This window comes from Castor canadensis, chromosome 6, assembly GCF_047511655.1.
Source record: "Castor canadensis chromosome 6, mCasCan1.hap1v2, whole genome shotgun sequence".
NCBI classification, from domain to species: domain Eukaryota; kingdom Metazoa; phylum Chordata; class Mammalia; order Rodentia; family Castoridae; genus Castor; species Castor canadensis.
In genome coordinates, this window is record NC_133391.1 from 3017297 (window position 1) to 3034745 (window position 17449).

General features: G+C 58.6%; 1 protein-coding gene and 1 non-coding gene across 2 annotated transcripts; one reads left to right on the forward strand and one right to left on the reverse strand.

Annotated features, from left to right (window-relative positions):
• Positions 1 to 497: 497 nt before the first annotated feature.
• Positions 498 to 10595, forward strand: Fscn1 (fascin actin-bundling protein 1). The gene is made up of 5 exons (XM_020165569.2): positions 498 to 1478; positions 8165 to 8321; positions 8399 to 8520; positions 8784 to 8951; positions 9430 to 10595. Exons 1-5 carry the CDS (start codon positions 647 to 649, stop codon positions 9630 to 9632), a joined length of 1482 nt encoding a protein of 493 aa, XP_020021158.2. The 5' UTR covers positions 498 to 646; the 3' UTR covers positions 9633 to 10595.
• Positions 3401 to 3514, reverse strand: LOC141424487 (small nucleolar RNA SNORA68). The gene has a single exon (XR_012449401.1). It is a non-coding gene; the product is annotated as a small nucleolar RNA SNORA68 (small nucleolar RNA).
• Positions 10596 to 17449: the final 6854 nt, after the last annotated feature.

Sequence of the window (17449 nt, forward strand, 5' to 3'; positions counted from 1 at the left end):
CCCGGAAGTCACCCTATGTTGGGAGAATTGGGGTCTGTAGGCCCCTCCCCAACTCCTGGCCTGACCCCAGTCCCTTCTAGGCTCTCTCTACTCCCAGATCTGGCCCTTCCAAAGCCCTCCTTTAAGGCCACCTCCTGGGACACCCCAGGACCCCGCTTCCATCCACAAGCCGATCTGCACCATGGCCTCTGCAGGAGGTTGCAGAGTCCGTTTTCCCAGCTGGGCATGGGGTGAAGGGCCTCCGAGGGGTCACACGGATGGCACCAGGAGTAGGGGGTGGAGACTTGGGTACCAAGGTGGGAAGCCCGCGGTGCAGAAGGAGGGGACATGGAAGGGCCAAGCCGCACCCTGAGCCCCGCTGGGCCCGCAGGCTGCAGAAAAGGTCCCCACAGCCCGGCCCCCTCCCCACTGAGCCCAGGGGAGGGGCGTGGCGTGGCGGATGGGGGCGTGGCCTCACGACGCTGACGTCACCCCGCCTATAAAGCGGCGGGTATCGCGGGCCGGCATTGTGGACTGCTGCTGAGAGTGCGCGCGCGAGGTTGCCGCCGCCGCCGAACAAAGGAGCACAGGGGGCTCCGCGCGGGGACCGCCACCCCACCTCCCCGGGCCACCCGGGCCTGCGCCCACCGCCGCCATCACCACCACCATGACCGCCAACGGCACGGCCGAGGCGGTGCAGATCCAGTTCGGCCTCATTAACTGCGGCAACAAGTACCTGACCGCCGAGGCGTTCGGGTTCAAGGTGAACGCGTCGGCCAGCAGCCTCAAGAAGAAGCAGATCTGGACACTGGAGCAGCCGCCCGACGAAGCGGGCAGCGCGGCCGTGTGTCTGCGTAGCCACCTGGGTCGCTACCTGGCGGCCGACAAGGATGGCAATGTGACCTGTGAGCGCGAAGTGCCCAGCGCCGACTGTCGCTTCCTCATCGTGGCGCACGACGATGGCCGCTGGTCTCTGCAATCCGAGGCGCACCGGCGTTATTTCGGTGGCACCGAGGATCGCCTGTCGTGCTTTGCGCAAACCGTGTCACCAGCCGAGAAGTGGAGCGTGCACATCGCCATGCACCCACAAGTCAACATCTACAGCCTGACCCGCAAGCGCTACGCGCACCTGAGCGCACGGCCGGCCGACGAGATCGCCGTGGATCGCGACGTGCCGTGGGGCGTCGACTCGCTCATCACGCTGGCCTTTCAAGACCAGCGCTACAGCGTGCAGACCGCTGACCACCGCTTCCTGCGCCACGACGGACGCCTGGTGGCCCGCCCCGAGCCCGCCACTGGCTACACGTTGGAGTTCCGCTCCGGGAAAGTGGCCTTCCGCGACTGCGAAGGCCGCTACCTGGCACCGTCGGGACCCAGCGGCACGCTCAAGGCGGGCAAGGCCACCAAGGTGGGCAAGGACGAGCTGTTCGCGCTGGAACAGAGCTGCGCCCAGGTCGTGCTGCAGGCGGCCAACGAGAGAAATGTGTCCACGCGCCAGGGTGAGTGGGGACGTCGCCCCCTGTGTCTCCGGCCCCATTGCACAAAGCGCACCCCACCCGCAGCTGCCAGCCTCTCGCGCTCTTTCTCGGCCGCTAGGCGCACAGGCCACCCCGCCCTGCCACGGGACGGGTGGTCCCCATGCGGAGGAAGGGGCGCAGGGTGGGGTCTTGGGCATCGCTTGTTCAATTCCCACCCAGGGCTGGGGCATTGGGGGGGGTCTCTAGGCCACCCCCCCCACCCCCCCCCGTCCAACCTGGGTTCTCTCCATGCGCCTGGATCCTTCGGATCGGAGGTCCCCCAAACGCCCCCCCAGCTCTTGGGGAGGGGGCGCCCCTCGTTCGTTTCCACGTCCCCGGGTCCCAGTTGGTGGACGTGGAGCTGCGGGGCCCAAGCGAGGTCTCAACCAGCCCCGGGCGCCCCCTCCCCCCCGGCCGCCTTTCTTGGAGAGGTGGGGGAGGTTGGCGGGGCTTTTGATCCCAGCGGGGCGCATGGCCACCTCCTCCCGCCGCCGGGCGGGGTCGCGCCCTGCTTGGTGGTGTGCGTGGGGGGCGCCCGCAGTGTCCGCCCTTCCCCCAGCTCCTCCTCCCTCGGCGGGCCCCGCGCTCCAGGCCGCGGCCTTTGTGAGCAGGGGGCGGGTCGCTTCGGCTGAGCCCTCCCTCGCCCCCTTTGTCCTGCTTGGGCTCTGCAGATGGGAAAACCAGATGCGGCGGGGCGGGGGAGGGGATCGACTCAGCGGATCCCCCTGCGGAGGAACCCCCACCCCCACCTCCACCCCCAGGCGCTGTGGCTGCGCCAGTGTCCCGTCCCGAGGGTCCCAGGGAGGCGGCCTTGGTTACTCGCATCGCGACCTGCTGGCGGCGTGGCACCGATGGCCGTGCGCCAAGCACCCCGCCCTGCGCCCTGCCGCGCGCCTCCTGGCCTCCGCGCCACGTCGGGAGACCCCAGCCTGGATCCCTCGGGAAGCCCCTACCCTCGAGTGAACCCGTCTCCAAGGGCCCTGTCGGGAACAATTGGCTGCAACTGGATCGGTCCCCTCCAGGCCTTCCCACTTCCGACTGGTCTGAGCGCCAGAAGCGAGCGAGGCCCCCCTCTTGGCCTCCTTCCTCAGGTTCTCCCCGTCGACAGTGTCTCTTCCTTCTGGCGACCGCTCCCTCTTTCCAAGACGCTGTTTGCAGCCAGAGGCCCCTTGAAGGAATTTGTGGGGACCCTGGAGGGGACCTGTGAGGCTCTTGCTCCCCTGGATGAAAAACTGAACCCCAGGCTTTGGGTATAGCTGGTTGGGCGCTGGTCTGTAGAAGACTGTAGACTCTCCTGGCTTTGGGGGTAAAGGTGGAGGCCTGGGTGGGGCCTGACTTTACTGAGTTAAGGCTCAGAGAGGTAGAGCCACTTGCTCCAGGTCACACAGCAAGTAAGCAGCCTGCCAAACTGGGTGTATGTGACCCCATAAATAGGGATCTTATGTGGGCCCCCCCCTTCCCATGCCTGTCACCTCCCTCTTCCTGTCTTTCCACTTGCTGGGTGGGGAGAGAAAATTCCCACCTGTTGAGGACATGCTGAGATCCAGTGAGTGGTGAACTGATGGGGTCCCAGTCTCTCGGGGATGTGACTGGGATATATCAAGGAAAAGGCTGGTGATACAGGACCAGGGTCCCAGATGACATTGGGGAGGGTCTTTTTTTTTTTTTTGGGGGGGGGTGGTACTGGGGTTTGAACTCAAGGCGTACACCCTGAGCCACTCCACCAACCGTTTTTTGTGGTCATTTTTTTTTCGAGATAGGGTCTCAAATTCATTGCCGGGCTGGCTTTGAACCAAAATCCTCCTGATCTCTGCCTCCTGAGTAGCTGGGATTACAGGTGTGAGCCACTGTGTGTGGGGGGGCTCCTTTAATTATTATTTCTTCTTTCTCTTTATTCTTCTCCAGGGCGTAAAACCTCCACGTTCACTTTGAGGGGCCCAGGCACAGTCCCAAAGGCGGCAGGGTCCACTTGCTGTGTGCACCTCTATGGCAGGGGAGGGTCCTTTCTGAGGAGGACTCCTGAGTTGACCTGGAGGGGAATAGAAGGTAGCACACGCTGAGAGTGTGCAACGGTGGCGCAAGGCAGAGGACCACAGCCTACACCAAAGTCCTCCTGGGGCAGGAGGCCTAGGAGGAAGCCCACCGGGAGTGGGAGGCAGGCTGGGAGCTAGGACTGGAGGGGCCAAAGGACTGGGATAGGTGCTCATTAGCACAGAGACAGGACCCACGCCTGCTGGGCAGCGGCCAGGGCCTGTTGCCCCTGGGGAAGATGAGGCAGGAGCAGATGGTCAGGCCCTTGAGACCAGGACAGCCCGAGGGTGTTTTGCAAGTCTAGGCTAGGCATACCCACTCACTGGGGTGTCATGATCCAAGCTGATGAGGCAGGAGGAGCTGGAACTTGGACCCAGGCAGCGTTGGCTCATCTTTGAATTTAAAAGGCTGAGAAACTGAGGAGATGACTGTGGGGGGGGGTTATACCTCAGATGTTGGGGTCCTCATTCATTTCCATGTCATCCAATCCTCCAGGGCCTCCTGGGTTGACATGGGGGGTGGCCCAAGGACCAGGAGCTTCAGGGCAGGCGTGTCTTCGAGGCCATTTTGGGCAGGCCTGAGTGGCAGACAGGGACTCTGGACAGCTGCAGACGGGAGGGGGGCTCAGCAGGCCTGGGCTGTGAACCATCCTGCAGGCCTGTGCTCACTGGGCCTGGAGGTGTGTGTGTGGGGGAGGGGCTAGGCTTACTCTCCAGCCTCAGTTTCCCCCTCTGGACAATACATAGGTTCTTTCAGCTTTGATCCTGGAAGGGCAGCATCATAGCTGAGTGAACATCCCTTTCTGCAGGAAGGGTCTCCTCCCTGGCCCTCACGACCCTCGGGAGCACCAGCCACTGCTGGACCTTTCTGCAGTCAGGGCCATCAGCACCGTCTCTGACCAGCCACCTCACCTGGGGCTCCTGAGCCTCCACTCAGAGTCCCGTCTCAGTCACTCTGAGGGTGACTGGCTGAGGAGGGGCTGATCAGGCTGTTTTTTTTTTTTTTTTTTTTTGGCAGTCCTGGGGTTTGAACCCAGCTTCACACTTGCTAGGCAGGTGCTCTACCACTTGAGCCACCCCCCCTAGCGCTTCTTGCTTTTAGTTATTTTTTAGATAGGGTCTCTCACTTTTTGCCTGGCCAACCTGGGATCTCGGTCCTCCTACCTCCACTTCCTTGGTGGCTGGGCAAGCCACTTGTTCTTTGAGATAGAATCTCATTAACTTTTTGTCCAGAGTAGTGTTGAACCTTCATCCTCCTGATCTCTGCCTCCAGAGTAGCTGGGATTACAAGTGGGAGCTGCTGGCCCTGGCCTTAAGATAGGTTTTTCTGGATGAATAAGAGATAAGAGAGATAGGAACTGGGCACCAGTGGCTCACTCCTGTAATCCCAGCTACTCAGGAGGCAGAGATAAGAGGATCCCAGTTTGAAGCCAGCCAGGGCAAATAGTTCAAAAGACCCTATCTTGAGAAAAGTCCATCACAAAAAAGGGCTGGTGGAGTAGCTCAAGGTATAAGCCCTGAGTTCAAAGGTCAGCACTATAGAAAAAAGAGAGAGACAGATGGGGAATGGCTTGTACAAGGATGGTGGGATTTGAAGGGGTTAGAACTGACTAGAAGGAGGGAGATGAGGTGAGGCTCTGAATGATTGTAAGCCCCCTCCCCTAAATGGGATGGGATGGAGGATGGATGAGGCAGAGAGGGGCATCCCGGGTGAGCCAGGGCAGAGAATGGCTGAGAGGCGGGGAGCAGGAAGTCCCTGATGTCAGGGGACAGGCAGGAGCCCTCTGGAGGGAGGTGGAGGCAGGAGATGCACCCTCCCAAGACTTAGTCAGGAGCCCCCACCCCCATCTCCCGGCCCCCGGGTTCCTGGGAGTCTGTGACTCAGGTTTTCTGTGCACTGTTGATGAAAAGACCAAATTCTGCAGAACACCCGTTCCCATAGCAACGCAGCTCCGATTAGAGGCTCCGAGGCTGAGGTCTTTCCTGCCTGGGGTGGGGAGTGGGGGTCAGCTCCCCATTCCCCACCTTTCCTGTTGGACTGGGGGGACCTGGTATATCTCCTTGGCGCCAGCCGCCCCCACCCCACTATCCCAGTAGAGTGGAGAGACTAGATCCTTTTGGCAGACGGGGAAACTGAGGCAGGGTGCCGTGAAGACACTCGCCCGAGGGTCTTGGGGGCCTCATGTCCGGTGGTGTGGGCCTGTCATCAAAGATGACAGTGGGAGCTAGCTGAGCGGATGGCCGTTGTCGTGGCTCTGGACAGTTCCGGCCTGGGTCTCCTCTGTCTAGAATGGTGCTGGAGTTCGTTGTACTGACCCAAAGGCTGGTGGTGACACAGGGGCTGTTTGGATGACATATTAGGACCCGGGCAGGACCCTCTTGCTTTCTCCCCAGGGAGCCTGGGGTCCCCTGTGTCCATTCTGCTGCTGGGGTGGCCTGAAGGGCCATTTCTTCCTATCTGTCCCCCTCGTTCCCTCTGCTGGGCACCCATTGGCTGGGTGTGGCCATGTGGCCAGGACCTCCCTGAGGCTCTGTGAAGCAGGGTGTGCTGCGCTGCGTGGCTGACTCAGCGCTGGCCCTGACTCAGGTTTGCCGCCCTCCTTGTGGGCAGGGGTGGGCGGGCGGGGGGACGGTGGCTGCCAACCGTGTGGGTGTGTCACATCCATCTTCCACAGCCCCTCCCCTCTGGGCGCAGGGCTCCTCCCTCCCTACCCCACTCTTCTTCCAAAATATCCCTGGGTCTGATGGCGGGGTGGTCCCCAACACGGTCCCAGGTGAAGGGCCCTGTAAAGACAGGCTGAGGGACCCAGAGGTGCCTAGGGGCGACATCCAAGGGGTCCATGAACAGGAGGCTGCATGGGAGGAAGGAGAGCCATCAAGACCTCCTACCTATGTCTCACGTAGCTGGGATGAAAGGCACAAGCCACCTCGTCTGGCATATTTGTTGAGATGGGGTCTCCATAGCTTTTTGCCCTGGCAGGCATTGAACCTCCATCCTTCCTATCTGCCTCCTGAGTATCTGGGATTACAGCTCTGCACCACCAAGCCCAACTTAGAGCTTTTCCTTTCTTGGTGTGTGAGACCTTGGTCTCATCAAAAAGTTTTATTTCTCTAATTTTAATAATCACTTTTTTTAGGCTGGGATGTAGCTTGGTGGTAGAGCGCTTGCCTAGCATGTGCAAGTCGTGGGTTCGATCCCAGCACCAAGAAAGAAAAGGAAAAAAAAAGTCGCTTTTTTTCCTTTTCCATTTTTGCTGTGTAACCCTGAGCCAAGGACATGCCACCTCCCAGCCTCACCTCCCCCTTGTGAAGCAGGATTCGCCACTGGACTGGGTTGGAATGAAGTTGGTATGATTCAGACCCCGGGTCCCTGAGGCACAAATGTGCTCAAAGTCACACGTGAAGCCAGTGCAGTGCGGTGTCCGCTGCTCTAGAATCCAGGGCACGTGGGGGGGACCGGGTTTCAGCTGGAGTGGCCAGTGCAGGGACATGGCAAAGGACCGTGTGGCCAGCAGAGGAGAGCTACAAGCAGCATCAGCCAGTGGGGACGGAATCTGACCAGGGCTCAGTGGGTCACATAGGATTATGTCAGGCAGAAAAGTTGGCTCAGAGCACAGCACGAGTGCACGTGTGGTTGGGGACGCCATGTGTAAAGAGAAAGATTGGGCGCATACGCTCAGAGACCCGTAGCGGGGGGCTGGGGTAAGTGTGAGTTCATTTTATGTTTTCTAAAGAGAATATGTGTTTTTATGTGTTACTTATTTTTTTTCTTTTTGGAGATAGGGTCTCACTAGGTAGCCCAGGCGGGCCTTGAACTCGATCCTCCTGCTTTTGCTAGCATTCCAGGTGCCGGGATTACAGGCGTGCACTACCACGCCTGTCTCTTCTTTGACCATTTTAACTTTCACATGTACATGGAAGCAGGAAGAATATGGTGAACGGCTTTACTGAGACCGCCCCCCATGTGATCTGCGGAACTGGCTCCATCTGTGCCTTTTTTCTATGGGTTTGGTTGTATTTAAAGCAAATCCCTGACACCAGGGCGTTTTATCCTGAAATAGTTCCATCTGTACCTTAAAAAAAAAAAAAAAAAAAAGAGGCCATTTTCTTACATAACTATAGCAGAACTTAACAGTAACTACCCTCAGTAAACTGAAGGCCAGGCCATTTTGGGGTAGGTTCCAGAGGGTCCCTGTGGGGGTGGCTCCTTTGACGCTGTTCTATTTTTGTCTTTGTTTTGGTGGCACTGGGGTTTGAACTCAGGGCCTCCCACTTGCTAGGCAGGTGCTTTTTCTGCCTGAGTTTCTCTGCCAGCCCGTTTTGTTTTTCTGAGACAGGGTCTCACTATGTAGCTTAAACTGGCCTGAACTTGCGACGTCGCCCAGGCTGGTCTCAAACCCAGGGTCCCGTTCTTCCCGCCTCCGCCTCCCAGGCGCTGGGGCTCCAGGGATGCACTGCGGACGCCTGTAGTTAGGGAAATGGCCTGGCCAGCCGCCATGGACGTACTGGCTGAGGGGTTTGGGCCAGACACGGGCCTCAGCAGCCCTCCTCCTGTGGCGGGGGTTGGTGTTCTGAGTCATCTGAAATCAGGCGACAGGGGACATTCGGGGGCCTGACCAAGCCGGGGCCTCTCCACAGGCATGGACCTGTCGGCCAATCAGGACGAGGAGAGCGACCAGGAGACCTTCCAGCTCGAGATTGACCGGGACACGGGCAAGTGCGCCTTCCGCACCCACACGGGCAAGTACTGGACGCTGACGGCCACCGCGGGCGTGCAGTCCACCGCGGCCGCCAAGTGAGTTCCCCGCGCTGCCCGCCCCGCGCCCGCGCGCCGCGCCGCGCCCGCGCCCTGACCGCCCCCTCCGCCCCCAGGACTGCCAGCTGCTACTTCGACATCGAGTGGCGCGGCCGGCGGATCACACTGCGAGCGTCCAATGGCAAGTTTGTGACCGCCAAGAAGAATGGCCAGCTGGCCGCCTCCGTGGAGACAGCAGGTAGCCAGCTGCCTGGGGGGCTGGGCCGGGGGGGGGGGAACCCAAGCTTCTGGTTGCCACCCTTGCACCCTGGAGGGTCGGCCGTGCATGGGTCACTTGCCAGTGTCACCTGAAGCCCTCTGTGTGCGCTGGGCGTCCCTCCCGGCTCACCCGAGGGCTGTGTGGCCTCCAACCTCTGCGTCTCCCTCTCTGAGCCACACCGCGGTCACCCCGGCCCCCGTCCTCCCTCTGCCATGAGGCTCACTGGCCCTTCCCTGGGGCAGGGGACGCGGAGCTTTTCCTCATGAAACTGATCAACCGTCCGATCATCGTCTTCCGCGGGGAGCACGGCTTCATCGGGTGCCGCAAGGTCACGGGGACCCTGGATGCCAACCGCTCCAGCTACGACGTCTTCCAGCTCGAGTTCAACAACGGCGCCTATAACATCAAAGGTGGGTCCCCGGGGGGAGGCCGGCCGGCTGTGGGATCAAAACCCAGGGAGGCAGCACGCCAGTGGCTCCCGCCTGTAATCCCAGCTTCTCAGGGCCAGAGATCTGGAGGAGCACGGTTCAAAGCCAGCCCCGGCCAAATAGTTCAAGAGACCCTATCTTGAAAAGAAAAACCCATCAAAGAGAGGGCTGGTGGAGTGGCGCAAGGTGTAGGCCCTGAGCTCAAATCCCAGTACTTTTTTGTTTTTTGGCCAAAACAAAAAAGCCAGGGGTGTGAGCCCCAATAATTCAGAGGTGCTGAATTGGATCCAGTCCCCTTCATGTGTCCAGCACGGACAGGAGGGCACTGGGGACTTCCACTGAGTACTGGAACCTGCCTGGAGGGGGGCGCATTGGCCTTGGAAGAGGTCGGGGAGCTCCAGGGAAGGTGGGGTGGGAGTGGGGTGACCAGGACACAGCTTGAAAGGGTCTCTCTCCTTAGATTCCACGGGCAAGTACTGGATGGTGGGCAGTGATTCCTCTGTCACCAGCAGCAGTGATGTCCCCGTGGATTTCTTCTTCGAGTTTTGTGATTACAATAAAGTGGCCATAAAAGTGGGTGGGCGCTATCTGAAGGGGGACCACGCGGGGGTCCTGAAGGCCTGTGCTGAGACCATCGACCCTGCCTCTCTCTGGGAGTACTAGGGCCACCCAGCCCAGGCAGGTGGCTCCTCCAGACCCTCCTGCTAGCCCCTCTTCTCCAGGTGGTCCTGCGGCAGGTGATGTGCCCTTTGCTTTTCAAACTGGAAACCCCAGAGAAAATGGTGCCCCAACCTGCTCCCCTCGGACGCCCCATTCCCTGCTCCCCATGGGTCAGCAGTTGCAACCTGTCCCTTGGAGGGACTTTGGGTCCCTCTGTCCCCTTCTCTGCCATGGGACAAGACTGGCACCTCTTTCTTTTGACCTCAGATGACTCTGAGCCTTATTCCCCAGGAGTGACCCAGGAAGAATGGGGGCTGAGAAGCTGCCTGAGCCCTTGAGAGCTGGGCACTTGTCACCAGCCTGACCATTCCGCCCTTCCGCCTCCTTATCAAAAGGGTAGGCTTAGAAGGTAGGGCTGAAACCAAGGCTTGCCCACAGGTATTTTTGTGGGTGGTGTCTGTGTCCTAATGTCCAGCCGGTCTCCCTAGCTCAAAGCCAGCCATGTGACATTTACAGGGTCTGCCTCCTGCGCACCTTGGGTTACTGGGTACCTTACTCCCATCTCTTTCCCTTCGCCCTGGCCTGACTGGAAATAGATGACCAAGTCAGTATTCTTTTTTAACAAAACGTTACTGCTGGAGGCACCCCGAAAGCCTGGTCTTGGGGGAGGCTGTGTGTGGCTAGGAACCTGTGCCTACCTCCCTGCTGGTCTCTCCCACCTGCCCACCCTCAGCCATGGGCCCGCCCTCCTCAGCCAGAGCCCTGCTGTGATTGGTGCTCCACATCTGACCGACACCTCCGGTCTCCTGGGCTGGGCCCCCTGCCCGCCAGCTACCCCCACCATGCATCTCACTCTGCGTGTCTTGGTCTTTTATTTTTTTCTAAGTGTCATTTGTATAACTAAACGTCCATGATAGTAGCTTTGAACTGGAAAAGAGCAAAATAAAGTAATGCGAGTCTGCAGCCCCCACTGGCTCTTGTTCTTGGAGAGGAGGGGGTGGGGGTGGGGTGGACATGGTGGGGGGCGGGGAGACAGGGAGGAGGAGAGAGGCCTGAGGCTGGGGTGGGTGCAAGGGGCTCAGCCTCAGGTCTCAGATGGGTGTGGCCCAAGCACGTGCCTAGCAGCTCTGGCTGCACCCGCCGAGGTCGTGGGTCATTTGGGGAGGGGGGGAAGGGGAGGACGTGCACTGAGTGGGCCTGTGTCCTGCATGCCGAATGTTAGCGCAGGTCAGGGGACACAAGGACAGCTACTTCCTGACTAGAGGTCACCCCTTCCCTGTTTGCAAGGAGCACCCCACAAACAGCATGTCCCCTGGGTGGCTCAGGAGTGAGGGAAGCAGGCCAGCTCCGCAGGGGAAACTGAGGCACAGCCTTGCATGGGGGAACTGAGGAGCTGCAGGTGCCCACCTGGCTGAGACTGGGCGGGGCAGGGCGGGCAGAGCAGGCGCTGATTGGCTGCTGGTGACGACACGGGACGCCCGCGCGGTGATTGGCGGTGCCTGGGGCGGGAGCGCGGAGATTGACAGGGACAGATGGCTACAAAGGGAGGTGGGGTCCCGGGACCGCGCCCGGTAGAAGCGGGGCGGGAATTCAGACGCGTGCCCGTGACGTGGAGGGACGGATGAGTCCTGGGGCAAAGTCGCAGGCCGTGGGAGGGAGGAAGGAGGGAGGGGACTCTCCCGTTCCCGCCACAGAGCCAGCCTGGCTCGGGTCGCCTCCCTGCGCCCGCGGGTCCCGGCTGACTCCGCACGAGTGGATCCGCCGGTCCGTGCCTGTGGGCGCCGCGGCGGGGGCGGCCGACGGGGGACGGGTCCCACGGGGACACGGGGTGCAACTGGGGGGACGGGGTCCCACGGGGACACGGGGTGCAACTGGGGGGACGGGGTCCCACGGGGAACAGGGGGTGCAAGTGGGGGGACGGGGTCCCACGGGGAACAGGGGGTACAAGTGAGGGGACGGGGTCCCACGGGGAACAGGGGGTACAAGTGGGGGGACGGGGTCCCACGGGGAACAGGGGGTGCAAGTGGGGGGATGGGGTCCCACGGGGACACGGGCTGCAACTAGGGGGACGGGGTCCCACGGGGGAGGCAGGGAATTCCACGGGGAAGAACCGGGTGGGCTGGGGACAGGGAGGAAGCCATTCCCACATCTCTAGGGAGAGGTAGGTGTGGCCTAACAAGGGAAAGGGACAGGAAGGCCACCAAGGCACAGCCAGAAACAGGAGACCGAGGAGCTGGTGTGGGCTGATTGGGTCCCAGGTGAGCTGTGGGGTTTGGGGACCTGGCGACTCCTCCAGATGGGGTGGAGACCGCAGGCACCCTGGGAGGAGGGAGGCTGGGGGTGTGGGACTACTGACCTCGCTCCTGGACACCGGGCCCCATTTTGGCCTTTCCCTGGACAGGCTCGGGGCTCCCCCCCCAGTGCATGGACACACAAACACTTGTGCCCGACAGAGACACAGCCGTCAGTCCCTGCACCCCATTTCTCCCAGCTGAGTCAGGGGCCACCAAGGTCTCCACCACTCTGGGGTGTCCCCCAAGCAGGCCTGCCATGTGTGTGGGGGTGCAAGAGTCCCACTTAGCATAACACAGAGGTGAAAATTGAGGCTGGAGAGTCCCAGGGGACCTAGCGCCTTGCATCCAGGTCTCCAGTGACCCACCAGTCATCAATGGAAACTTGCAAGAAAGAAGAGAAAGGGAAGGCCTTGTGCACTGTGCAGGTACTTCCTGTCAGCTAGCAGCAGGAGGGTAGGCAGTGGGGGGACAGCTGGGGCCCTGGGCCCCCCATTTCTGTCTGCAGGCCTGACCTCAGGATGCCTCATTGAGATAGGACCCTGATCCCTGCTGGGTGTCATTTGCCCCCCAGAAGGGCTCAGACATCCCCTCTGGTGGGTGTGGCCTGCTAAGTCCCCAGACTCTGTTTCCATGGGAGACACCCCTTTCAGATCTTCTGCTCCCACCCCTCCTGCAGGGACCTCTGAGGAGGACACCCCAGACACTGCAAGGCCCCATTTTTTTGAGGGTGGGACATTAATGAGGTTTGAACTCAGGGCCCCAAGCTTGTTAGACAGACACTCTACCAATTAAGTCACACCCCAGGCTTTTTTGCTTTAGTTGTTTGGATAAGGTCTCTTGATTTTGATCCTGCTTCCTCCTCCTCCTGAGTACCGGGATTACAGACATGCACTCTCATGCCTGGCTGTGACCTCACCTGTTTAAGTCTAACTTTTCTCTCAGATGAGTTCTTTTGGGGGTAGGGGGGACTCATCTGGCCTCTCTTTTAACATTTGAGAAAAGGTCAGCTCAAATGACCTCTCTGAGAGGTGGGTAGCTAGGGTCTGTAGGAGTGAGGCCCTGAGTCCTCTGGGGGCAGGAAAAGCAAAAGGGACAGATGGGGTCTCCCAGACCCAGGGAGGCCTTCCAGGGGCCAGGCTGCACATTCAGCCTGATAGCCAAAGCCAGGAGGAGGAACATCCTGCATGACTGTGGACAATGAAGACAAAAGCCATCGGGCAGGCAGATTGTGGGGGAGGGTCTGCCCCTCCCCTTCCCTGGGACCCAGGCCTGGCCTGTGGGGGAGGGGCGGGAGGAGGAGCCTGGAGCCAAGCCTGGGCCGTTGTTAATAAGGGCGTGCAATCAGAGCTCACCCCAGGCAGGAAGGAGGCAGTGAGGCTGGAAACAGTCCTCTCAACAACTTTTATTAGGGCATGTTCACTGGACTGGAGGTAGTAAGAGTTTCTTAGATTCTTCTAGAACACTCAAGGGCTCTGCCACTGGAACCACAGAATTTTTTTTTTTTTTTGTGGTACTGGGTTTTGAACCTGGGGCCTACACTTTGAGCCACTCCACCAGCCTTTTTTTTTTTTTTTGTGATGGGTTTTTTCGAGATAGGGGCTCTTGAGCGATTTGCGGTTGGAAACCTGAGTAGCTGGGATTACAGGGGTGCACCACCAGTACCCGGCTCTGCTACAGTTTTATAACGGCCCCCTGTGGGAGGTAGTATTTTATTCCCGCTCATGAAGAAATGGGAGCACAAAGAGGTCAGTTAACGTGCTCAAGGCCACACAGTGGGGTCACTGATATTTACGTGTAACTACGTCCGACGAGGCTGGGCATGTGACTCATTGTGTCCCCATACGTACCCCAGGAGCTGGGCCACCACTTCCGCAGCGCGGACCCTCCCTGTGCACTCAAGGCCAGCCCGACAGCAGGCGGAGGGCAGAGCTGGTACAGGGGGACTGGGGTGCAGCTCTGCACAGTGAGGACAGGGCCGAGGGATCTGAAGGGCGCCCACCGCTCTGCTGTGCCGTCAGAGGCTCGGACCGCGTCTGTGACAAGCGCTGACCCCTCGCTTGGGCCCAGAGTGAACTGAACACAGGAGAAGCTTGGCGTCCCTGCCGCCATTGTGCATCTGTCTTTGCTCTCAGCCGTTCTCTTTGCAGTCACTTTGCAATCAGCCTAGATTCCAGAAAGGACAGGACTGATGACCTCTTTATGACAAGGGACCGAAACTTCCCACAGGGAACAGTGGGGACTTGCGGGACAGACGCCTCCAGATGAGGACAATGACCTGCAATGGTGAGGCTGTGCCCTGGAGCAGGAGCGGTCACCTCACGGGAACCAGTTCACTCCCCTCAAGAGATGACAGAGATGACATCTTCTCCAGAACCCCTCAGAACCCTTGGAGGAGATAATGGTCAAGCTGACCACACCCGTGACTGGGACTGTGTCACTGTCACACCTTTGTCCCCTGCCCCCAGTCCTTTCTCTACTTGAACCTACAGCTCACGTCTGCACCCCGAAGATGGCAGAGGATGGGCTGAGGCTCACTGTGCCTCTTCCCCCGGTGTCCCCAGCCGTGTCATAAACCGCCTTTCTCTGCCTTCACCAGGCCTCTTCATTTGGCGTGCAGGGGCGGTGGCCGGGCCTGGCACGTGGCGTCCCTGGAATCTGGGCCTTGGGTCCAAAACGCTGGTTTCATAGTGACCCCAGCATACGAATTTTATTTGGGGGTGGGATGGGGGTGGGACTGGGATTTGAACTCAGGGCTCTGCACTTGCAAAGCAGGCGCTCTACTGCTTGAGCCACACCTGCAGTCCATTTTGCTGTGGTTATTTTGGAGATGGGGTCTTGAGAACTACTTTCCTGGGCTGGCCTCAAACTGTGATCCTCCTGATCTCTGCCTCCCGAGTAACTAGGATCGTGGATGTGAGCCACCAGTGACTGCTTGTTTTTTTCTTTTTTTACAATGTAGCTCAGGTTGGCCTTAAACTCATCTTCTACTGTCCCAGCCTCCGGAATGCTGGGATTATAGCAGTACACCTCTGTGCTCGGCTGCATGGTTAATATTTGGAGGAACAGTCAGTGTTTGCCGCAGCAGCAGCAGTGGGGCCATCTTACAGCCCCACAATGTGTGATGCGTCCTGCTGTCTGTTTACACCTGGGACAGCCTGGTCCCCACTGCTCATCCCTTGACAAGTCACCTAAAAAATTGCGTGTCCTTATCTGCACAGACAGATCTCACTCTGTCTTCTCGCCTCCCCTCCATGGATGAATGTCCCATCTTATCTACCTCGTCCTCCACTCACGGTCATTTGTCACAAACGCAAACACTACAGGAAGGAACAACTGGGTGCAGAAGCCTTTGTCCCAGTGCCTGGGTAAATTCCTCAGAGGGTGACTTCTGAGTCACCTGACGGCTTGATAGATGTGGCTAAGTCCCCTCAAAAAGGTCCCTTGCCTGCCGGGCGTGACTGGTTCGCTCTGCTGTCCTCAACGCTGCACGGAATTAACTTGACTTTTTTTTTTTTTTTTTTTTTTGGTACTGGGGTTTGAACTCAGGGCCTTCACCTTGAGCCACTCCACCAGTCCTTTTTTGTGGTGGGTTTTTTTGAGATAGGGTCTCGAGAACTATTTGCCGGGGCTGGCTTTGAACCACGATTCTCCTGATCTCTGCCTCCTGAGTAGCTGGGATTACAGGCGTGAGACGCTGGTGCCGGTCTGGTAAAGGTTTTGACATCCCTGCTCAAAGTCCTGCTCTTTACATCTTCTCTGTCTGGACAGTGGGGGATCAGGGCCACCTGGCCAGCCCTCCATTCTACAAGTGGAAAAACAGAGGCTCCATCTGGCCACGCTGACCTGCCCACTACGACACCCATGTAAAGAATCCTGGCCCATGTTTGCTGATTCTAAAAACATCAAGCTAGGAGTCAGGTATAGTTGTACACACCTGTAATCCCAGCGCTCGGGAGGCAGAGGGAGAGGATCATGAGTTCCAGGAAAACCTGGCCTATGTAGCAAGACCGTCTCACAAAACCGAAACCCCTGAACGTTTTAAAAAATAAAAAAGTTAAGGTGCCGTATTGTGGCTTCCTGTGGATCAGACGGCGTCTTCACCCTCAATACCTCATTGTGCAGACCATAAACCCTTTTCTGTGGTCAGTTTTGGTTTTTTCCAGTACCGGGGTTTGAACTCAGGGCTTTGTACTTGCCAGGCAGGCACTCTATCACTTGAGCCACTCCCCCAACCATTATAGGTATTTTTGAGATAGGGTCTCTCTTTTTGCCTGGGTTGGCCTGGCTTGGGATCTTTCTGAGATGACAGACGTGTTGCAATACCCAGTTTTTTTTCCTGTTGAGACGGAGTCTTATGAATGTCCCCTCCCCCCCAACCTCACCCAATCTTATTTAAAGATTTAAATTGCAATCCTCCAATCTCAATCCCTCAAATAGCTGGGATTACAGGTGTGAGCTGCCACTCCCAACTGAGGTGGGTATTTCTATTTTTATTTGAGGTACATTCTTCCAGCTAACATCTCTTGAATACCCCAGGTCCCAACCTGGAACTGTGGACCCGGTGCTGAGCCAAATAGAGCCCACGGTCTTCCAGGAGATGGGCAAGCTGGAAAATGTCCCCCAAGGAGAATGGCGGAGGATGGTCAACGCCTGAGATGAGGGAGAAGGTCAGGGTCCCGGCCAGACAGGAAGTGAGCGCCTGCACTTCCTGTCTCGTCTGCCCTGAGGAAGTCCTGGGCTTCCTGGTTGGCACTGGGCCGTTAGAAGGAAGCACAGTGAGAGGTGTGTGGGACGTGCCATCGTCTGTCCCCAGGCCTGAGGCTGGACAGGCTGGGGTGGCCACACAGGCCAGGGACACCCAAATGCTCTTCGGAGGAGCCACCTAGACAACTGTGTCCAGTTCCAGGCTCTGATTTCCTGAGGCCGGAGGCCACCCTGGCTGGCTGCAGAGGTGGAGTGTTAGGGGCAGGTCATAGGGTGGCAGGGACGGAAGCAGTTCAGGCCTCCTCAGCCTGGCATGGGGCCCTCCCTCTGGGTTATGGCGGGTTTTTATCTATGGACACTATTTTTCAATTCGCACACAGGCAAGTGCTGTCTACACCCCACCCCTAGGGACACTTTATTTTTTCTTTTTGGTTTTTTGAGACAGGGTCTTGCTGTGTAACCCAGGCTGGCCCGGACCTCATGATCCTCCTGCCTCAGCCTCCTAAATGCTGGGACTCCAGGTGTCCACCACCAGGCCCAGCTCCCTAGGGATATTTTTTTTTTTTGCAGTACTGGGGTTTGAACTCAGGGCCTACACCTTGAGCCACTCCGTCAGCCCTTTTTTGTGAAGGGTTTTTTGAGACGGTCTCACCAACTGTTTTCCTGGGCTGGCTTCAAACCTTGATCCTCCTGATCTCTGCCTCCTGAGTAGCTGGGATTATAGGCGTGAGGCAGCAGCCCTAGGGATATTTTTTGACTGTTAGAACCTATTGTGTTTCTTCATTGGAGCTGCTAAGAAGGTGAGACCACTCTAATGGTGTG